This window comes from Pseudophryne corroboree, chromosome 11 (assembly GCF_028390025.1).
Source record: "Pseudophryne corroboree isolate aPseCor3 chromosome 11, aPseCor3.hap2, whole genome shotgun sequence".
NCBI classification, from domain to species: domain Eukaryota; kingdom Metazoa; phylum Chordata; class Amphibia; order Anura; family Myobatrachidae; genus Pseudophryne; species Pseudophryne corroboree.
In genome coordinates, this window is record NC_086454.1 from 174133838 (window position 1) to 174157674 (window position 23837).

The following is a 23837-nucleotide window of genomic DNA, read 5'->3' on the forward strand; positions in this document are numbered from 1 at the left end:
AGGAAGGACAAACCTTTTCCACGCCTGTATTTATTGTGACGAAAGGACTGCATTTGCTGATGTGGTGCCTTTTTCTGTTGTGTGGGCACATAAGGAAGAAAAGAGGATTTACCCGCAGTCGCGGTTGAGACCAGGTCCGCCAAGCCGTCCCCAAACAAGACAGTACCTTTGAAGGGTAGTGCTTCCATAGACCTCTTGGAGTCGGCATCAGAGTTCCATTGACGGATCCACAGGGCCCTCCTGGCAGATATCGACATGGCATTGGTTCTTGAACCCAAGAGACAGACATCCCTCGCCGCGTCCTTTAGGTAATCTGCAGCGTCCTTAATATAACCGAGAGTTAAAAGGACATTATCTTTGTCAAGGGTATCCATATCACTAGCTAAATTCTCAGCCCATTTAGCAATAGCACTACTCACCGATACCGACGCCACAGCGGGTCTGAGCAAAGCCCCCGAATTAGCGAAAATGGACTTCAGACACGTCTCCAACTTGCGATCCGCCGGATCTTTGAGAGCTGTCGTGTCAGGAGACGGAAGTGCCACCTTCTTAGACAAACGGGATAGAGCTTTATCAACATTTGGAGATGTCTCCCATTTTTCCCTGTCATCAGAGGGGAAAGGATACGCCATGTAAATCCTCTTGGGAATCTGCCATTTCTTATCCGGCGACTCCCAAGCCGTTTCACAAAGAGTATTCATTTCATGAGAGGGGGGAAACTTCACCTCAGGTTTTTTCTCCTTGAACAAGCAAATCCTTGTTTCCTGTACCGCAGGTTCATCAGAAATGTGTAAAACATCTTTTATAGCCACAATCATGTACTGAATACTCTTAACTAACCGTGGATGTAAAACTGCCTCAGTGAAATCGACCTCGGAATCAGAGTCCGTGTCAGTATCAGTATCTACCACTTGAGTAAATGGCCTCTTATGGGACCCGGATGGGGTCTGTACCTGAGACAAAGCCTCTTCCATGGACTTTTTTCACACCTGCGTCTGTGACTCATCTAACCTCTTTGATAAGGAAGCTACATTGGAATTTATCGTATTGAGCAGTGCTAGCAAATCAGGTGTCGGCTGCGTCGACAGTCCCAATTCTAGCCCCGCATCCACACCCCCAATAACCTCCTCTGGTGAATAACATTCAGCCTCAGACATGCCGACACGTAGTACCGACACACCCCAACACACAGAACGTCCCAGCTAGGTGACAGGCCCACAATGAAGCCCAGAGAGAGGATACAGAGGGAGTATGCCAGCTCACACCCCAGCGCCCATATATCGACACAAACGATATATGTACCCAGCGCTGCCTTTGTTAAATTCAAGCACCACACTGCGGCCCCCCTTTGGAAATGCCCCCCGTTACTTTGTAGAAAAGCGTGGAGGTCCCGGCAGCATCTATCCCTCAGCCGCGTGTAGGAAGAAAATGGCGCCAGTGAGCTGCGGGACGAAGCTCCGCCCTCCCGGCGGGCTTCGGCGCGCCAATTTCAAAACTGAAAGAAAATGCCGGCGGGGGTCTGTAAAGGGTGCCGAGGGACCTACAATATCTTTATGCCGCCCTCAACTCCAGTAACATGCCGCCCAGGGTGCCCCCCCTCAGCGCCCTGCACCCAGTGAAATACCGTTGGTGATGTGTGTGGGAGCATGGAGCACAGCGTTGCCGCTGTGCTGTACCTTTACTGAAGTCTTCTGCCGTCCTGAAGTCTTCTGTTCTTCTCATACTCACCCGACTTCTGGCTTCTGTGAGGGGGCGACGGCGTGGCTCCGGGAACAAGTAGCTAGGCGCACCAAGTGATCGAACCCTCTGGAGCTAATGGTGTCCAGTAGCCGAGAAGCAGAGCCCTTAAACTAAGAAGAAGTAGGTCTGCTTCTCTCCCCTCACTCCCACGCTGCAGGGAGCCAGTAGCCAGCAGGTCTCCCTGAAAATAAAAAAACTAACAAAAGTCTTTTTCTAGAGAAACTCAGTAGAGCTCCCCTAGTGTGCATCCAGTCACTCCTGGGCACAAAGTCTAACTGGGGTCTGGAGGAGGAGCATAGAGGGAGGAGCCAGTTCACACCCAGATTAAGTCTTTTTAGTGTGCCCAAGCTCCTGCGGATCCCGTCTATACCCCATGGTCCTTTTGGAGTCCCCAGAATCCTCTAGGACGTAAGAGAAAGGAGACTTACCCGCGGTAGCCGTGGCAATCCACGCATCCGGTGCCTCCCCAAAGAGAGCCTGACCTTTGTATGGTAGGCCTCCCACACACTTCCTGGATTCCGCGTCCGCAGACCAGTTGCGCAGCCAGAGACCTCTGCGAGCCGAGACGGACATGGAGGAGATCACCGCAGCCATGGAACCCAGGTCCTTCATGGAATCCACCAGGAACCCTGCAGAATCCTGAATATTACGTAAAAATAAATCAACGTCACCTTTGTCCAGCGTAGTCGATTCCTCCTGCAGAGTGACTGACCACCTGGCAATAGCTTTAGCAATCCAAGCACAGGCTACAGTAGGCAGCAATATAGCCCCTGAAGCCGTGTAAATGGATTTCAGCGTAGCATCTACCTTGCAATCTGCCGGGTCCATTAACGCGGTAGATCCCGGGACCGGTAATACCACCTGTTTGGACAGCCTGGAGACAGAGGCGTCGACTATCGGCGGGGACTCCCACCTCTTCCTATCTTCCTCTGGGAAGGGAAAAATCACCAAGACCCTCTTGGGAATCTGGAATTTCTTTTCCGGAGTTTCCCATGCCTTTTCAAAGATAGCATTCAATTCTTTGGATGCCGGGAAAGTGAGGGGGGCTTCTTATTATCTGTGAAGAAGGCCTCCTCCACCTGTTCCTTAGCTGTGTCCGAAATGTGTAAAACATCCCTAACAGCCTCAATCATCAACTGCACCCCCAAGTGATGCTGTCCCCCTCGACACATCCCCGTCACTGTCTGCAGCATCAGAGTCGGTGTCCGTGTCATCCTGCATAACTGCAAGTGCACGTTTGTGAGAATGTCTGCAGGGGACCCCGAGGAGGCAGTATCAGACCATACAACCATAGAGGACTGGAGGACTTAAGTGGCATGCTCAGTCCTAGCAACTCTATCAAAAATCTGAGAAATAGTCCCCGTCAGAGAGACTAACCATTCTGGCTCTCTAGCCGGGATCTGTGCTAAAACAGTGCAATCCTGATTACATGGAATGGAGTCTTCCTGGGAAGACAAATCCTCTGCAGCATATGAAACAGTGTCCCTAGACATGTTGCAAACACCCCACAAACACACAGGGTATTATGAAGACAGAGTTTCCCCCCAAGAATGGCAGAGAGACACAGAGTTTGGAGCCAACCCACACACAAAGGTATAGGGAGTCCCTTATCAGCGCTGGCTGTGTCCCTTAATAGGTGACACAGCCTGTACACAGCCTCCCCCCTTCTACAACCCCCTTGGTACCGTACAGACAGCTGGAGATTGCTGTGGAGGGACATGGTTCCACTTCTAGTAAGTGCAGGCAGGAGAAAATGGCGCTGAACGCTGCAGGGTCCGCCCCCTCAATGGCGCTGTCTTCCCGCTCAGTGATAGATTATACTGGCTGGAGGAGTTGCGCTGGCCTGGATCCGCAGACCCCGACAGACTTGCAGTGGACAGTGTAGGGTTCGGAGATGGCCAGGGGGCCCCTCCTAGCGCCGCACCGCAGTACCGCTGAGCCATCACGGAGCGCGGGTGAGACCGCGCTCCTTACCCTAAGGCCGCCTGCTTCACACTGTCCCCCCGCTTGCAAGGGGGAACAGTGACTCACTCGCCACCTCTTCAGCTCCCGAGGGGGTGGCGGCCGGCTGCCGGGGCGAGCGTTCCCCTGCGGCGGGACGTGATCAGACCCCTCTGAAGCCAAATGTTCAGTCAGCGGGAGCAGTGGCTCAAGACCCCTCAGGCCGGACACTGCCCCCCCCACCCCCCCTCAGTCCCACGCTGCAGGGAGGCGGTCGCCAGCAGCCTCCCTGTAAAACCAAAAAACTCTGAAAAGAAAAAATAAAACTTTTTCTAAAGAAGCTCAGTAGAGCTCCCCTAGTTGTGACTGGTTCCTCCGGGCACATTTTCTAAACTGAGTCTGGTAGGAGGGGCATAGAGGGAGGAGCCAGCCCACACTGTTATACTCTTAAAGTGCCAATGGCTCCTGGTGGACCCATCTATACCCCATGGTACTAATATGGACGCCAGCATCCTCTAGGACGTAAGAGAAAATAACCCGGTATCGACCCGGCAATACGGGTCAGTGTGCGATGTGAAAGGGGCCTTGGAGAATTCCCGGGTCGCCTGATCCGGTAATTCAACCCGGGTAATAAGAAGGGTTATTCCCAGGGTTGAATACCGAGTCAGTGGCAGTGTAAACGGGTTCCCGGGTCGATGCGACCTGGGACCCCTTTACTACATAGGGAGAGGCGGCGTGGAGGTGAGCGCATCTCCCAGCGCCGCCTACACCGCCTCCGCCCACCGCTGCTATGGCAAGCGGCCTGGCATATTGCCGGGTCAGGAAGCCAGCACGGAAGATCCAATGCCGGATCCCACCCGGGAAGGACCTGTTTCCAATTCCTGGATGGGATCCGGCATTGGAAATGTGAAAATAAGAATTTACTTACCGATAATTCTATTTCTCGTAGTCCGTAGTGGATGCTGGGAACTCCGTAAGGACCATGGGGAATAGCGGCTCCGCAGGAGACTGGGCACAAAAGTAAAGCTTTAGGACTACCTGGTGTGCACTGGCTCCTCCCCCTATGACCCTCCTCCAAGCCTCAGTTAGGATACTGTGCCCGGACAAGCGTACACAATAAGGAAGGATTTATGAATCCCGGGTAAGACTCATACCAGCCACACCAATCACACCGTACAACCTGTGATCTGAACCCAGTTAACAGCATGATAACAGAGGAGCCTCTGGATAGATGGCTCACAACAACAATAACCCGATTTAGTTAACAATAACTATGTACAAGTATTGCAGACAATCCGCACTTGTGATGGGCGCCCAGCATCCACTACGGACTACGAGAAATAGAATTATCGGTAATAAAGTCTTATTTTCTCTGACGTCCTAGTGGATGCTGGGAACTCCGTAAGGACCATGGGGATTATACCAAAGCTCCCAAACGGGCGGGAGAGTGCGGATGACTCTGCAGCACCGAATGAGAGAACTCCAGGTCCTCCTCAGCCAGGGTATCAAATTTGTAGAATTTAGCAAACGTGTTTGCCCCTGACCAAATAGCTGCTCGGCAAAGTTGTAAAGCCGAGACCCCTCGGGCAGCCGCCCAAGATGAGCCCACCTTCCTTGTGGAATGGGCTTTTACAGATTTTGGCTGTGGCAGGCCTGCCACAGAATGTGCAAGCTGAATTGTATTACAAATCCAACGAGCAATAGTCTGCTTAGAAGCAGGAGCACCCAGCTTGTTGGGTGCATACAGGATAAACAGCGAGTCAGATTTTCTGACTCCAGCCGTCCTGGAAACATATATTTTCAGGGCCCTGACTATGTCCAACAACTTGGAGTCCTCCAAGTCACTAGTAGCCGCAGGTACCACAATAGGTTGGTCCAGATGAAACGCTGAAACCACCTTAGGGAGAAAATGAGGACGAGTCCTCAATTCCGCCCTGTCTGAATGGAAGATCAGATAAGGGCTTTTACAGGATAAAGCCGCCAATTCTGACACGCGCCTGGCCTAGGCCAGGGCCAACAGCATGACCACTTTCCATGTGAGATATTTTAACTCCACAGATTCAAGTGGTTCAAACCATTGTGACTTTAGGAACCCCAAAACTACATTGAGATCCCAAGGTGCCACTGGAGGCACAAAAGGAGGCTGTATATGCAGTACCCCTTTTACAAACGTCTGAACTTCAGGAACTGAAGCTAGTTCTTTCTGGAAGAAAATTGACAGGGCCGAAATTTGAACCTTAATGGACCCCAATTTTAGGCCCATAGACACTCCTGTTTGCAGGAAATGCAGGAATCGACCTAGTTGAAATTCCTCCATCGGGGCCTTACTGGCCTCGCACCACGCAACATATTTTCGCCTAATGCGGTGATAATGCTTTGCGGTTACATCCTTCCTGGCTTTGATCAGGGTAGGGATGACTTCATCCGGAATGCCTTTTTTCTTCAGGATCCGGCGTTCAACCGCCCTGCCGTCAAACGCAGCCGCGGTAAGTCTTGGAATAGATAGGGTCCTTGATGGAGCAGGTCCCTTCTTAGAGGTAGAGGCCACGGGTCCTCCGTGAGCATCTCTTGAAGTTCCGGGTACCAAGTCCTTCTTGGCCAATCCGGAGCCACGAGTATAGTTCTTACTCCCCTCCATCTTATAATTCTCAATACTTTTGGTAAGAGAGGAAGAGGAGGGAACCCATACACTGACTGGTACACCCACGGTGTTACCAGAGCGTCCACAGCTATTGCCTGAGGGTCCCTTGACCTGGCACAATACCTGTCCAATTTTTTGTTTAGGCGGGACGCCATCATGTCCACCTTTGGTTTTTCCCAACGGTTTACAATCATGTGGAAGACTTCTGCTGAGGAAGTCTGTTTCCCAGTTGTCCACTCCCGGAATGAACACTGCTGACAATGCTATCACATGATTTTCCGCCCAGCGAAAAATCCTTGCAGCTTCTGTACGTGGGCGACTGCCGTGATGTTGTCCGACTGGATCAGCACCGGCTGACCTTGAAGCAGAGGTCTTGCTTGGCTTAGGGCATTGTAAATGGCCCTTAGCTCCAAGATATTTATGTGAAGTGATGTCTCCAGGCTTGACCACAAGCCCTGGAAATTCCTTCCCTGTGTGACTGCTCCCCAGCCTCGCAGGCTGGCATCCGTGGTCACCAGGACCCAGTCCTGAATGCCGAATCTGCGCCCTCTAGAAGATGAGCACTCTGCAACCACCACAGGAGAGACACCCTTGTCTTTGGTGACAGGGTTATCCGCTGATGCATCTGAAGATGCGATCCGGACCACTTTTCCAGCAGGTCCCACTGGAAAGTTCTTGCGTGGAATCTGCCGAATGGAATTGCTTCGTAGGAAGCCACCATTTTTCCCAGGACCCTTGTGCACTGCTGCACTGACACTTGGCCTGGTTTTAGGAGGTTTCTGACTAGTTCGGATAACTCCCTGGCTTTCTCCTCCTGGAGAAACACCTTTTTCTGGACTGTGTCCAGGATCATCCTTAGGAATAGAAGACGTGTCGTCGGGATCAGCTGCGATTTTGGAATATTAAGAATCCAACCGTGCTGCCGCAACACTACTTGAGATAGTGCTACCCCGACTACCAACCGTTCCCTGGATCTTGCCCTTATCCGGAGATCGTCCAAGTAAGGGATAATTAAAACTCCCTTCCTTCGAAGGAGTATCATCATTTCGGCCATTACTTTGGTAAAGACCCGGGGTGCCGTGGACAAACCAAACGGCAGCGTCTGAAACTGATAGTGACAGTTCTGTACCACAAACCTGAGGTACCCTTGGTGAGAAGGGTAAATTGGGACATGGAGATAAGCATCCTTGATGTCCAGAGACACCATATAATCCCCTTCTTCCAGGTTTGCCATCACCGCTCTGAGTGACTCCATCTTGAATTTGAACCTTTGTATGTAAGTGTTCAAGGATTTCAGATTTAAATTAGGTCTCACCGAGCCGTCCGGCTTCGGTACCACAAACAGCGTGGAATAATACCCCTTTCCCTGTTGTAGGAGGGGTACCTTGATTATCACCTGCTGGGAATACAGCTTGTGAATGGCTTCCCATACCGCCTCCCTGTCGGAGGGAGACGTCGGTAAAGCAGACTTTAGGAAAACGGCGAAGGGGAGACGTCTCGAATTCCAATTTGTACCCCTGAGATACCACCTGAAGGATCCAGGGGTCCCCTGTGAGTGAGCCCACTGCACGCTGAAATTTTTGAGACGGGCCCCCACCTTGCCTGAGTCCGCTTGTAAAGCCCCAGCGTCATGCTGAGGACTTGGCAGAAAACGGGAGAGGGCTTCTGTTCCTGGGAACTGGCTGTTTGCTGCAGCCTTTTTCCTCTCCCTCTGCCACGGGGCAGAAATGAGGAGCCTTTTGCCCGCTTGCCCTTATGGGGCCCAAAGGACTGCGCCTGATAATACGGCGTCTTCTTATGTTGAGAGGCTACCTGGGGTAAAAAATAAGATTTTACTTACCGATAAATCTATTTCTCGTAGTCCGTAGTGGATGCTGGGACTCCGTCAGGACCATGGGGATTAGCGGCTCCGCAGGAGACAGGGCACAAAAATAAAAGCTTTAGGACTAGGTGGTGTGCACTGGCTCCTCCCCCCATGACCCTCCTCCAAGCCTCAGTTAGGATACTGTGCCCGGACGAGCGTACACAATAAGGAAGGATTTTGAATCCCGGGTAAGACTCATACCAGCCACACCAATCACACCGTACAACCTGTGATCTGAACCCAGTTAACAGTATGACAAACGTAGGAGCCTCTGAACAGACGGCTCACAACAATAACAACCCGATTTTTTTGTAACAATAACTATGTACAAGTATTGCAGACAATCCGCACTTGGGATGGGCGCCCAGCATCCACTACGGACTACGAGAAATAGATTTATCGGAAAGTAAAATCTTATTTTCTCTGACGTCCTAGTGGATGCTGGGACTCCGTCAGGACCATGGGGATTATACCAAAGCTCCCAAACGGGCGGGAGAGTGCGGATGACTCTGCAGCACCGAATGAGAGAACTCCAGGTCCTCTTTAGCCAGGGTATCAAATTTGTAGAATTTTAAAAACGTGTTCTCCCCCGACCACGTAGCTGCTCGGCAGAGTTGTAATGCCGAGACCCCTCGGGCAGCCGCCCAAGATGAGCCCACCTTCCTTGTGGAATGGGCCTTGATAGATTTAGGCTGTGGCAGGCCTGCCACAGAATGTGCAAGTTGAATTGTGCTACAAATCCAACGAGCAATCGTCTGCTTAGAAGCAGGAGCACCCAGCTTGTTGGGTGCATACAGTATAAACAGCGAGTCAGATTTTCTGACTCCAGCCGTCCTTGAAATATATATTTTCAATGCCCTGACAACGTCCAGCAACTTGGAATCCTCCAAATCGCTAGTAGCCGCAGGCACCACAATAGGCTGGTTCAGGTGAAACGCTGAAACCACCTTAGGCAGAAACTGAGGACGCGTCCGCAGTTCTGCCCTGTCCGAATGGAAAATCAGATATGGGCTTTTATACGATAAAGCCGCCAATTCTGACACTCTCCTGGCTGAAGCCAGGGCCAGTAGCATGGTTACTTTCCATGTAAGATATTTCAAATCCACCGATTTGAGTGGCTCAAACCAATGGGATTTGAGAAAATCCAAAACTACATTAAGATCCCACGGAGCCACTGGGGGCACAACCGGGGGCTGTATATGTAGTACTCCTTTTACAAAAGTCTGGACTTCAGGAACTGAAGCCAATTCTTTCTGGAAGAAAATCGACAGGGCCGAAATTTGAACCTTAATGGACCCTAATTTGAGGCCCATAGACAATCCTGTTTGCAGGAAATGTAGGAATCGACCCAGTTGAAATTCCTCCGTCGGGGCCTTCCTGGCCTCACACCACGCAACATATTTTCTCCAAATGCGGTGATAATGTTGTGCAGTCACCTCCTTCCTGGCTTTTACCAGGGTAGGGATGACCTCTTCCGGAATGCCTTTTTCCCTTAGAATTCGGCGTTCAACCGCCATGCCGTCAAACGCAGCCGCGGTAAGTCTTGGAATAGACACGGTCCCTGCTGAAGCAGGTCCCGTCTTAGAGGTAGAGGCCACGGATCTTCCGTGAGCATCTCCTGAAGTTCCGGGTACCAAGTTCTTCTTGGCCAATCCGGAGCCACGAGTATCGTTCTTACTCCCCTTTGCCGTATAATTCTCAGTACTTTTGGTATGAGAGGCAGAGGAGGAAACACATACACTGACTGGAACACCCACGGTGTTACCAGAGCGTCCACAGCTATTGCCTGAGGGTCTCTTGACCTGGCGCAATACCTGTCCAGTTTTTTGTTGAGGCGGGACGCCATCATATCCACCTTTGGTTTTTCCCAACGGTTCACAATCATGTGGAAGACTTCTGGATGAAGTCCCCACTCTCCCGGGTGTAGATCGTGTCTGCTGAGGAAGTCCGCTTCCCAGTTGTCCACTCCCGGAATGAACACTGCTGACAGTGCTATCACATGATCTTCCGCCCAGCGAAGAATCCTTGCAGCTTCTGCCATTGCCCTCCTGCTTCTTGTGCCGCCCTGTCTGTTTACGTGGGCGACTGCCGTGATGTTGTCCGACTGGATCAACACCGGCTGACCCTGAAGCAGGGGTTTTGCCAGGCTTAGAACATTGTAAATCGCTCTTAGCTCCAGTATATTTATGTGAAGAGACATCTCCAGGCTTGACCACACTCCCTGGAAGTTTCTTCCCTGTGTGACCGCTCCCCAGCCTCTCAGACTGGCATCCGTGGTCACCAGGACCCAGTCCTGTATGCCGAATCTGCGGCCCTCTAACAGATGAGCACTCTGCAACCACCACAGAAGAGACACCCTTGTCCGTGGAGACAAAGTTATCCGCTGATGCATCTGCAGATGCGATCCGGACCATTTGTCCAGCAGATCCCACTGAAAAGTTTGTGCGTGGAATCTGCCGAATGGAATCGCTTCGTAAGAAGCCACCATTTTTCCCAGGACTCTTGTGCATTGATGCACAGACACTTTTCCTGGTTTTAGGAGGTTCCTGACAAGTTCGGATAACTCCCTGGCTTTCTCCTCCGGAAGAAACACCTTTTTCTGAACCGTGTCCAGAATCATTCCCAGGAACAGCAGACGTGTCGTCGGGGTCAATTGAGATTTTGGAAAATTCAGAATCCACCCGTGCTGTTGCAGCACTACTTGGGTTAGTGCTACTACGTCCTCCAGCTGTTCTCTGGACCTTGCCCTTATCAGGAGATCGTCCAAGTAAGGGATAATTAATACGCCTTTTCTTCGCAGAAGAAACATCATTTCGGCCATTACCTTGGTAAAGACCCGAGGTGCCGTGGACAATCCAAACGGCAGCGTCTGAAACTGATAATGACAGTTTTGCACCACGAACCTGAGGTACCCTTGATGTGAAGGGCAAATTGGGACATGCAGGTAAGCATCCTTGATGTCCAGGGACACCATAAAGTCCCCTTCTTCCAGATTCGCTATCACTGCTCTGAGTGACTCCATCTTGAACTTGAATTTTTGTATGTACAGGTTCAAAGATTTCAGATTTAGAATAGGTCTTACCGAGCCGTCCGGCTTCGGTACCACAAATAGTGTGGAATAATACACCTTTCCCTGTTGTAGGAGGGGTACCTTGACTATCACCTGCTGAGAATACAGCTTGTGAATGGCTTCCAATACCGTCGCCCTGTCTGAGGGAGACGTTGGCAGAGCAGACTTTAGGAACCGGCGAGGGGGAGACTTCTCGAATTCCAACCTGTAACCCTGAGATACTACCTGCAGGATCCAGGGGTCCACCTGTGAGTGAGCCCACTGTGCGCTGAAATTCATGAGTCGACCCCCCACCGCCCCTGAGTCCGCTTGTAAAGCTCCAACGTCATGCTGAGGGCTTTGCAGAAGCCGGGGAGGGCTTCTGCTCCTGGGAGGGAGCTGCTTGGTGCACTCTCTTACCCTTTCCTTTGCCTCGGGGCAGATATGACTGTCCTTTTGCCCGCTTGTTCTTATAGGAACGAAACGACTGCGGCTGAAAAGACGGTGTCTTTTTCTGTTGGGAGGGGACCTGAGGTAAAAAGGTGGATTTCCCGGCTGTTGCCGTGGCCACCAAATCCGATAGACCGACCCCAAATAATTCCTCCCCTTTATACGGCAATACTTCCATATGCCGTTTGGAATCCGCATCACCTGACCACTGTCGCGTCCATAAACTTCTTCTGGCAGATATGGACATCGCACTTACTCTCGATGCCAGAGTGCAAATATCCCTCTGAGCATCTCGCATATAAAGAAAAGCATCCTTTAATTGCTCTATAGTCAATAAAATACTGTCCCTATCCAGGGTATCAATATTTTCAGTCAGGGAATCCGACCAAACCACCCCAGCACTGCACATCCATGCTGAGGCGATGGCTGGTCGCAGTATAACACCAGTATGAGTGTATATACTTTTCAGGGTAGTTTCCAGCCTCCTATCAGCTCGATCCTTGAGGGCGGCCGTTTCAGGAGACGGTAACGCCACTTGTTTTGATAAGCGTGTGAGTGCCTTATCCACCCTAGGGGGTGTTTCCCAGCGCGCCCTAACCTCTGGCGGGAAAGGATATAATGCCAATAACTTCTTTGAAATTAGCAGTTTTCTATCGGGGTTAACCCACGCTTCATCACACACTTCATTCAATTCCTCTGATTCAGGAAAAACTACAGGTAGTTTTTTCAGACCCCACATAATACCCCTTTTTGTGGTACTTGCAGTATCAGAGATATGCAAAGCCTCCTTCATTGCCGTGATCATATAACGTGTGGCCCTACTGGAAAATACGTTTGTTTCTTCACCGTCGACACTAGATTCGGTGTCCGTGTCTGGGTCTGTGTCGACCGACTGAGGTAAAGGGCGTTTTACAGCCCCTGACGGTGTCTGAGACGCCTGGACAGGTACTTCATTATCACGTAATTCCATAAACAAAGCCATCCATTCCGGTGTCGACTCCCTAGGGGGTGACATCACCATTACCGGCAATTGCTCCGCCTCCACACCAACATCGTCCTCATACATGTCGACACACACGTACCGACACACAGCAGACACACAGGGAATGCTCTTATCGAAGACAGGACCCCACTAGCCCTTTGGGGAGACAGAGGGAGAGTTTGCCAGCACACACCCAAGCGCTATAAATATATAGGAACAACCCTACAGAAGTGTTGTTTCCTTTATAGCAGCTTAATATATCAATATCGCCAAAAAAGTGCCCCCCCTCTCTGTTTTTTTACCCTGTTTCTGTAGTGCAGTGCAGGGGAGAGTCCTGGGAGCCTTCCTCGCAGCGGAGCTGTGCAGGAAAATGGCGCTGTGTGCTGAGGAGATAGGCCCCGCCCCCTATTTCGGCGGGCTCTTCTCCCGGTGTTTGTGAGACCTGGCAGGGGTTAAATACATCCATATAGCCCCAGGGGCTATATGTGATGTATTTTTAGCCAGAACAAGGTATTATCATTGCTGCCCAGGGCGCCCCCCCCCACCAGCGCCCTGCACCCTCAGTGACCGCTGGTGTGAAGTGTGCTGACAACAATGGCGCACAGCTGCAGTGCTGTGCGCTACCTCATGAAGACTGAAAAGTCTTCTGCCGCCGGTTTCTGGACCTCTTCACTTTTCGGCATATGCAAGGGGGTCGGCGGCGCGGCTCCGGGACCGGACTCCATGGCTGGGCCTGTGTTCGATCCCTCTGGAGCTAATGGTGTCCAGTAGCCTAAGAAGCCAATCCATCCTGCACGCAGGTGAGTTCACTTCTTCTCCCCTAAGTCCCTCGTTGCAGTGAGCCTGTTGCCAGCAGGACTCACTGAAAATAAAAAACCTAATAACTTTTTCTAAGCAGCTCTTTAGGAGAGCCACCTAGATTGCACCCTGCTCGGACGGGCACAAAAACCTAACTGAGGCTTGGAGGAGGGTCATGGGGGGAGGAGCCAGTGCACACCACCTAGTCCTAAAGCTTTTATTTTTGTGCCCTGTCTCCTGCGGAGCTGCTAATCCCCATGGTCCTGACGGAGTCCCAGCATCCACTAGGACGTCAGAGAAATGTGGATTTTCCAGCCGTTGCCGTGGCCACCAGGTCTGTTAGACCTACCCTAAATAACTCCTCCCTTTTATAAGGCGATACTTCCATATGCCTTTTGGAATCAGCATCACCTGACCACTGTCTTGTCCATAACCCTCTTCTGGCAGAAATGGACAGCGCACTTACTCTTGATGCCAGTCGGCAAATATCCCTCTGTGCATCACGCATATATAGAAATGCATCTTTTAAATGCTCTATAGTCAGTAATATACTGTCCCTATCTAGGGTATCAATATTGTCAGTCAGGGAATCCGACCAAGCCACCCCAGCACTGCACATCCAGGCTGAGGCGATTGCTGGTCGCAGTATCACACCCGTGTGAGTGTATATACATTTTAGGATATTTTACTGCTTTCTGTCAGCAGGTTCCTTAAGGGCGGCCGTATCCGGGGACGGTAGTGCCACCTGTTTAGACAAGCGTGTGAGCGCTTTATTCACCCTAGGGGGTGTTTCCCAACGTGCCCTATCCTCTGGCGGGAAGGGGTATGATGCTAATAACTTTTTAGGAATTAACAGTTTTTATCGGGGGAAACCCACGCATCATCACACACTTCATTTAATTCCTCAGATGCAGGAAAAACTACAGGCAGTTTTTTTCTCACCCAACATAATACCCTTTTTAGTGGTACTGGTATTATCAGAAATGTGTAAAAACATTTTCCATAGCCTCAAACATGTAACGTGTGGCCCTACTGGAAGTCACATTCGTCTCTTAATCGTCGACACTGGAGTCAGTATCCGTGTCGGCGTCTGTATCTGCCATCTGCGGTAACGGGCGTTTTAGAGCCCCTGATGGCTTTTGAGACACCTGGACAGGCACAGGCTGGGTCGCCGGCTGTCTCATGTCATCAATCTTTTGTAAAGAGCCGACTCACATAATTCCTTCCATAAGCTCATCCACTCAGATGTCGACTCCCTAGGGGGTGACATCTCTGTTACAGGCAATTGCTCCGCCTCCACCTCATTTTCCTCCTCATACATGTCGACACAACGTACCGACACACAGCACACACACAGGGAATGCTCTGATAGAGGACAGGACCCCACTAGCCCTTTGGGGAGACAGAGGGAGAGTATGCCAGCACACACCAGAGCGCTATATATATATATATATAAATACAGGGATAACCTTATATAAGTGTTTTTCCCCTTATAGCTGCTGTATTGTTATACTGCGCCTAATTAGTGCCCCCCTCTCTTTTTTAACCCCTTTCTGTAGTGTAGTAACTGCAGGGGAGAGCCAGGGAGCTTCCCTCCAACGGAGCTGTGAGAGAAAATGGCGCCAGTGTGCTGAGGAGATAGGCTCCGCCCCCTTCTCGGCGGCCTTTTCTCCCGTTTTTCTGTGGAATCTGGCAGGGGTTAAAATTCATCCATATAGCCCTGGGGGCTATATGTGATGTATTTTCGCCAGCCAAGGTGTTTTTATTGCTGCTCAGGGCGCCCCCCCCTAGCGCCCTGCACCCTCAGTGACCGAAGTGTGAAGTGTGCTGAGGAGCAATGGCGCACAGCTGCAGTGCTGTGCGCTACCTTGGTGAAGACAGGATGTCTTCTGCCGCCGATTTTCCGGACCTCTTCTTGCTTCTGGCTCTGTAAGGGGGCCGGCGGCGCGGCTCTGGGACCGGACTCCGAGGCTGGGCCTGTGTTCGGTCCCTCTGGAGCTAATGGTGTCCAGTAGCCTAAGAAGCCCAATCCACTCTGCACGCAGGTGAGTTCGCTTCTTCTCCCCTTAGTCCCTCGATGCAGTGAGCCTGTTGCCAGCAGGTCTCACTGAAAATAAAAAACCTAAAACTAAACTTTCACTAAGAAGCTCAGGAGAGCCCCTAGTGTGCACCCTTCTCGGCCGGGCACAAAAATCTAACTGAGGCTTGGAGGAGGGTCATAGGGGGAGGAGCCAGTGCACACCAGGTAGTCCTAAAGCTTTACTTTTGTGCCCAGTCTCCTGCGAAGCCGCTATTCCCCATGGTCCTTACGGAGTTCCCAGCATCCACTAGGACGTCAGAGAAAGGGGTGTTATTGAGCTGGAAAAAGAATCACAGTGACGCGAAACATTGCTGTTTGCACATTAAACACATTGGTTTATTGCATCTACAGTAATCCTGAGTGCCAGTTATTCATTCCTTACTAAAAATACCGGACTCCGGTAATAGTTGGAGCCATTTAAACTGATTCACATAAATAATAATCAACAAACTCCGTTCCTTTCAACGTTTAATTTTATTTTGTACATTTTCATCACATATATATATATATATATATATATATATATATATACATACATACACACACACAGGACTGGCTGTTCTAACCGTTCTTCACACAGGAGTTTCTCATTTTAACGATTGTACCTATAAATGGGTGTTAAAAATTTGGTAAATCTATAGAGCTGTAAATTTGAGACGTCTTACTGTAAGTAAATATTAGTCCATGGTTCTTGGCATTACCCGGCAGATACGGCAAAAAGGGACAGGTCAATTTTTGTAGTTTATTAAATTCTACACACTGGAGGTGCAATACAAATTTTTATTTGATTATCCATTTGGATATCATCATTCACGCAACGTAAGCCACGTATCGGTAATGACATAATGATGTCAAACCCTTGTTCATCCCCTTAGGGGAGGTTTATTCAAATTCTAAATATGTAGTTTTCCTATTTCTCACAGAAGAATACCTATGTTAAATTTTGGCTTCCTAACATATTGGGAAGTAAGAGAATTAGTGATGAGTCAGTTAGACAGTGAGTGAGGACTTTCACATTTATATATATATAGCTAGATATATAATGCATCTATAAGCACTCTTTTTTGCAGCAAGTAAAATAATAGTACATCAGAGAGGTCTGTCACTCTTTCTCAATAGGCAAGTGCAGTCATTTCAAAGCAAGACAACAGATTCATAAAGAGGACTCGTCGCCCTCTGTAACAGACAATCTTTTTAATCAGTTTATCATAATCCCTAGAAATCTTCTTACACCATGTGGAGGGTATCAAACAAATGACAATCTTGGTTCAGCCTCTTAAGGCTAGTACACACGGGGAGAGATGTGTGCTGAGCGATCTAGCACAGACCGCTCAGCACACATCTCTCCCCTGCTCAGTACACAGCGGTGAAATGAGGGATGACACTAGATTATGCCTGCATGCAGAACGATCTAGTACCGGCGATAGCAACGCGCAGTGCCGTGCATCGCTATCGCTGTGGGGCATACACACGGAGAGATCCGTGCTTAACTTCTAAGCGATCTAGTCAGATTGTTTAGAATTTAAGCATGGATCTCTCCGTGTGTACTCCCACCTATAGTCCATGTTAAGTACTTGTGTTTTTTTGTTTTGTTTTTTAATGTCCAGCCGTCACCTGAATTCCCCTATAATGGGGAAATTCAATTGGGCACAAGTTTAGCGAGGTGAAAAAACCTTGCAGACCTCGCGCCCAGTTTTGGATTACAGCGGGTATGCGCGCTCCCGATAGCCTCGGTATCCAATTTAAAAAAAAAATGTTTGTGGGGTTTTGTATCTCTGAAAACCGTGTGGCATGAGTAAAAAAGAAAATAAATAAAATAAATAATGATACTTACCCATCCTATGGTCTCCCCTCCATCTTTACACAGGGAAGGGGGCTCCTGGGAGGCTCACGGGCTTCTGAGAGGGGAGGTGGCTACTGGAGATGTTGTTCTCCCAGTTGCTGTCTCCAGGGGGTCACCGTCACACACATGCAGGTCAGTCACACACACACACTTACACACACTCACCGCTGCTGCAGGAGTCCGGATTTCGACGCTGGAGAGGACACCGCTTCAAAAGGTAACTGACTAATTAAGCTAATTGGACACTTCCAATTGCTTAGATCAGTGGTTCCCAACCTCGGTCCTCAAGTACCCCCAACAGTTCATGTTTTCCAGGTCACCTAGCAGTTGAACAGATGTATTCATTACTCACCGACACATTTTAAAAGACCCACAGGTGGAGCAAATTATTTCACTTGAAATCCCGTGAGAAGACCTGGAAAATATGAACTGTTGGGGGTACTTAAGGACTGCGGTTGGGAACCACTGGCTTAGAGATTCCTTGGGGAGAGGGAGAGGGGGAGGAGAGGAGGAGAGGGAGAGGGGAGGGAGAGGGGGAGGAGAGGGGGGGGACGGACGAGAGGGCGGGAGCCACCAGTGTGCCAGAGTAAGTCCCAGTGATTTTTCCTAACAATAACGATTTTAGGGAAAAATCAGACTTGTTCTGGCAGTGCATGAAAAAAGACGCTGTGATTTCTATAAAAAACACTGCGTCTCATTTTCTCTACTCTAATTGAATAGCAAGACCCCATGGCTGCAGGTTTTTTGTTTTCTTTCCAGAGCTTTAAATACCTCCAGTTATTTTCCAAACTATGTATTCTATTCCCAATACTGTTATTATATTGTTGCAATAGAATCACTGCTCTTTTACTGTACTTACCAGTGCAAGAGGAGACTGTATTCAGACCTGCAACAGGGTCATAATGAGCGTCCAACCATTTTGAAGCCTCACTAAGTAAAGAGACATAAGACATGATGTCAAACACTGTCATGCAGTCTTTCCCATCAATACGTAAATTACAAAGCAGTACTAGATTATCACACACACACACCAATAATAGGATAATAATAGGATTTTAAATACCTACAGGTAAATCCTTTTCTCGTAGTCCGTAGAGCAGTGATTTTCAACCTTTTTCGACTCGCGGCACACCTAAAAAGACTTTAACATTGCCAAGGCACGCTATCCGTCTCCCACGGAAGGTAGGGGGGACACACATGCATTGGCCCCCAGAGTTATAAATCAAACACACTGGCCCGCACTGTAATTCCACACTACCTCCCCCCCAGTAATTCCGCACTGTCTCTTCCCTTGTAATTGTACACACTGCCCCCACAATAATGCCAACCTGCAGTCCTGTTTATTCTGGGCAGGATGAGCAGACAGCAGAGCAGTCCGCAGGCAGCAGCTCACACTAGCAGGCGGGCGGGAACGTGACGTGGCGTGCATGACCTATGTGTCACAGCACGTCACCTAAGCTCACGGGACGGGCAGCAGAAGAGCTGAATACACTGGCCGAGCCCGACAGCAGATGGATCCAAGTATCTGACAGGCGGAGGGGGGGAGCGGAGCACTGTCGGCGGGCGCTGGAGCACTATGTAGGACATCTCTGGTGGGCGGCGGATGGCGGGCTGCGGCACACCTGACAACCGCTGGCGGCACACTAGTGTGCCGCGGCACAGCGGTTGAAAAATGCTGCCGTAGAGGATACTGGGGTCCACATTAGTACCATGGGGTATAGATGGGTCCACTAGGAACCATGGGCACTTTAAGAGTTTAATAGAGTGGGCTGGCTCCTCCCTCTATGCCCCTCCTACCAGGCGTAGGCCCACATCCACACCTGCTTGCAGAAGAAGGACGAAACGCCCTAGTTGAAACTCCACCGCAGGAAACTTCTTGGATTCATCAAGACACATATTTTATCCAAATACAATGGTAATGCTTAAGACATTACTCCCTTCCTAGCTTGGATCAGAGTAGGAATCACCCTGTTCGGAATCCCTTTCCGGGCTGAAATCTGACGCTCAACTTCCATGCCGTCAAACGTAGCCGTGGTAAATCTTGATAGACGAACGGCCCTTGCTGTAGAAGGTCCTCGCGAAAAGGAAGATGCCTCGGATCCTCTATTAGTAATTCCAGAGGATCCGCGTACCAAGCCCTTCTTGGCCAGTCCGGAGCAATGAGGATCGCCTGAACCCTTGTTCTTTTGATTCTTCTGAGAATTCTTGGGATGAGCGGAAGTGGAGGAAGCACGTACACTGTCTGGAACACCCACGGAGTAACCAGCGCGTCCACAGTCACTGCTTGTGGTCTCTTGACCTGGAACAGTACCGCCGGAGCTTCGTGTTGAGACGAGAGGCCATCATGTCTATCTGAGGTATTCCCCACCGGCTTGTCACCTTTGTGAACACCTCCGGGTAGAGGCCCCACTCGCCTGGATGGAAATAGTGTCCGCTGAGGAAGTCTGCTTCCCAGTTGTCTAATCCCAGAATGAAGATTGCCGACAGCGCCACTGTGTGTCTCTCTGCCTAGAGAAGAATTATTGTTACCTCTGACATTGCAGCCCTGCTCTTCGTTCCACCCTGTCAGTTTATGTAGGACACCACCGTTACATTGTCCGACTGATCCTGAATGGCTTGATCTTGAAAAAGATGTTCCGCTTGTAGAAAAGCATTGTATATGGCCCTTAGTTCCAGAATGTTTATTGGAAGGATGGTTTCCTGACTTGACCATTTTTCATGGAAGTTTTCCCCTGGGTGACTGCTCCCCAACTTCTGAGGCTTGCATCTGTGGTTAGAAGAATCCAATTTTTAATCCCAAACCTGCGGCCTTCGATCAGGTGAGAAGTCTGCAGCCACCAGAGGAGCGAAAAATAAGATTTTAAACCTACCAGTAAATCTTTTTCTCGTAGTCCGTAGAGGATGCTGGGGACTCCGTAAGGACCATGGGGATAGACGGGCTCCGCAGGAGACATGGGCACTTTAAGAAAGACTTTAGGTATGGGTGTGCACTGGCTCCTCCCTCTATGCCCCTCCTCAAGACCTCAGTTAGAGAAACTGTGCCCAGAGGAGACGGATAGTACGAGGAAAGGAATTTTGTTAATCCAAGGGCAAGATTCATACCAGCCCACACCATCCACACCGTACAACTTGTGTATCCATTAAACAGTTAACAGTATGAAAAACCAACTTAGCATCAGTCCAAAACTGATGAAACAATAACATAACCCTTATGTAAGCAAAACTATATACAAGTCTCGCAGAAGTAGTCCTCACTTGGGACGGGCGCCCAGCTTCCTCTACGGACTACGAGAAAAAGATTTACCGGTAGGTTTAAAATCTTATTTTCTCTTACGTCCTAGAGGATGCTGGGGACTCCGTAAGGACCATGGGGATTATACCAAAGCTCCCAAACGGGCGGGAGAGTGCGGATGACTCTGCAGCACCGATTGAGCAAACGGGAGTTCCTCCTCAGCCAGGGTATCAAACTTATAGAACTTTGCAAAGGTGTTTGAACCCGACCAAGTAGCAGCTCGGCACAGTTGTAGTGCCCAGACCCCTTGGGCAGCCGCCCAAGACGAGCCCACCTTCCTAGTGGAATGGGCCTTGACCGATTTTGGTAACGGCAATCCAGCCGTAGAATGCGCCTGCTGAATCGTGTTACAGATCCAGCGAGCAATAGTCTGCTTTGAAGCAGGGGCGCCAACCTTGTTGGCTGCATATAGGACAAATAGTGCTTCTGTTTTTCTGACTCTAGCCGTTCTGGCCATGTAAATTTTCGAAGCCCTGACTACATCAAGGGACTCGGAATCCTCCAAGTCTCGCGTAGCCACAGGCACCACAATAGGTTGGTTCATGTGAAAAGATGACACCACCTTAGGCAAGAAATGAGGACAGGTCCGCAATTCCGCCCTATCCATATGGAAAACCAGATAGGGGCTTTTATATGACAAAGCCGCCAATTCCGACACTCGCCTAGCCGAAGCCAAGGCTAATAACATGACCACCTTCCAAGTGAGATATTTTAACTCCACCGTTTGAAGTGGTTCAAACCAGTGCGACTGAAGGAAACTCAACACCACGTTAAGGTCCCAAGGCGCCAACGGAGGTATAAAAGGAGGCTGAATATGCAGCACTCCCTTCACAAAAGTCTGTACTTCTGGGAGAGAAGCCAATTATTTTTGAAAGAAAATGGATAAGGCCGAAATCTGAACCTTAATGGATCCTAATTTTAGGCCGAAATTCACTCCAGTCTGTAGGAAGTGAAGGAAACGGCCCAGATGGAATTCTTCCGTAGGAGCATTCCTGGCCTCACACCAAGAAACATATTTTCGCAATATCCGGTGATAATGTTTCACTGTCACGTCTTTCCTAGCCTTTATCAGAGTAGGAATGACCTCATCCGGAATGCCCTTTTCCGCTAGGATCCGATGTTCAACCGCCATGCCGTCAAACGCAGCCGCGGTAAGTCTTGGAACAGACAGGGCCCCTGTTGCAACAGGTCCTGTCGCAGAGGAAGAGGCCACGGATCTCCCGTGAGCATTTCCAGCAGATCCGGATACCAGGCCCTTCGTGGCCAATCTGGAACAAAGAGAATTGTTCTCACTCCTCTTTTTCTTATTATTCTCAACACCTTGGGTATGAGAGGAAGAGGAGGAAACACATAGACCGACTGGAACACCCACGGTGTCACTAGGGCGTCTACTGCTACCGCCTGAGGGTCTTTTGATCTGGCGCAATACCTCTGTAGCTTTTTGTCGAGGCGGGACGCCATCATGTCTATCTGGGGCAGTCCCCACTGACTTGCAATCGGTGCGAAGACTTCCTGATGAAGTCCCCACTCTCCTGGATGCAGGTCGTGTCTGCTGAGGAAGTCTACTTCCCAGTTGTCCACTCCCGGAATGAACACTGCTGACAGTGCGCTTACATGATTTTCCGCCCAGCGAAGAATCCTGATGGCTTCCGCCATTGCCACTCTGCTCCTTGTGCCGCCTTGGCGGTTTACATGAGCCACTGCGGTGATGTTGTCTGACTGGATCAGAACTGGTTGGTCGCGAAGTAAGTTCTCCGCTTGACGTAGGGCGTTGTATATGGCCCTCAGTTCCAGGATGTTGATGTGAAGACAAGTCTCTTGACTTGTCCAAAGTCCTTGGAAGTTTCTTCCCTGTGTGACTGCTCCCCACCCTCTGAAGCTCGCATCCATGGTCACCAGGATCAAGTCCTGAATGCCGAACCTGCGGCCTTCTAAAAGGTGAGCACTCTGCAGCCACCACAGGAGAGATACCCTGGCTCTGGGGGACAGGGTGATCAGCTGATGAATTTGTAGATGTGACCCGGACCACTTGTCCAATAGGTCCTATTGGAAAGTCCTTGCATGGAACCTGCCGAAGGGAATGGCTTTGTATGTTGCCACCATCTTTCACAGGACTTGAGTGCAATGATGTACTGACACTTGTTTTGGCTTCAATAGGTTCTTGACTAGAGTCATGAGTTCCTGAGCTTTTTCTATCGGAAGAAAAACCCTTTTCTGGTCTGTGTCCAGAATCATGCCCAAGAAGGTCAGACGAGTCGTAGGAACCAGCTGCGACTTCGGGATATTGAGAATCCAGCCGTGTTGCTGTAACACCTTCAGTGAAAGTGACACGCTGTTCAGTAACTTCTCTCGTGATCTCGCTTTTATGAGGAGATCGTCCAAGTACGGGATAATTGTGACACCCTGCTTGCGCAGGAGCACCATAATTTCCGCCATTACCTTGGTGAAAATCCTCGGGGCCGTGGAAAGCCCAAACGGCAACGTCTGAAATTGGTAATGACAATCCTGTACCGCAAATCTCAGGTACGCCTGGTGAGGTGGATAAATGGGAACATGAAGGTATGCATCCTTTATGTCCAGAGATACCATAAAATCCCCCCTTCGAGGCTGGCGATGACCGCTCTGAGCGATTCCATCTTGAACTTGAACCGTTTTAAGTATAGGTTCAGGGATTTTAAATTCAAAATGGGTCTGACCGAACCGTCCGGTTTCGGGACTACAAACAGAGTTGAGTAGTATCCCTTTCCTCTTTAAAGCAGGGGAACCTCGACCACCACTTGTTGAAGACACAATTTGTGAATAGCATTTAACACTATCTCCCTTTCTAGGGGAGAAGTCGGTAGAGCCGATCTGAAAAACCGGCGAGGAGGCACCTCTTCGAATTCCAGCTTGTATCCCTGAGAAACAATTTCCATTGCCCAGGGATCCACCTGTGAGTGAACCCATATGTGGCTGAAAAGTCGAAGACGTGCCCCCACTGGGGCGGACTCCTTCAGTGGAGCCCCAGCGTCATGCGGTAGATTTTGCAGAGGCCGGGGAGGACTTCTGTTCCTGGGAACTAGCTGTGTTGTGCAGCTTTTTTCCTCTGCCCTTACCTCTGGCAAGAAAGGACGATCCACGTACTCTTTTGCTTTTATTTGACCGAAAGGACTGCATT

The 23837-nt window shown here is 49.9% G+C and overlaps 1 protein-coding gene across 1 annotated transcript in view; it reads right to left on the reverse strand.

Annotated features, from left to right (window-relative positions):
• The window catches only part of BBS1 (Bardet-Biedl syndrome 1), a 171184-nt gene that overhangs the window by 142086 nt on the left and 5261 nt on the right, over positions 1–23837 (reverse strand). The window contains exon 2 of the mRNA XM_063945091.1: positions 18248–18318. Coding sequence (XP_063801161.1) covers positions 18248–18318 — 71 coding nt within the window. The remainder of the gene's footprint in view (positions 1–18247; positions 18319–23837) is intronic.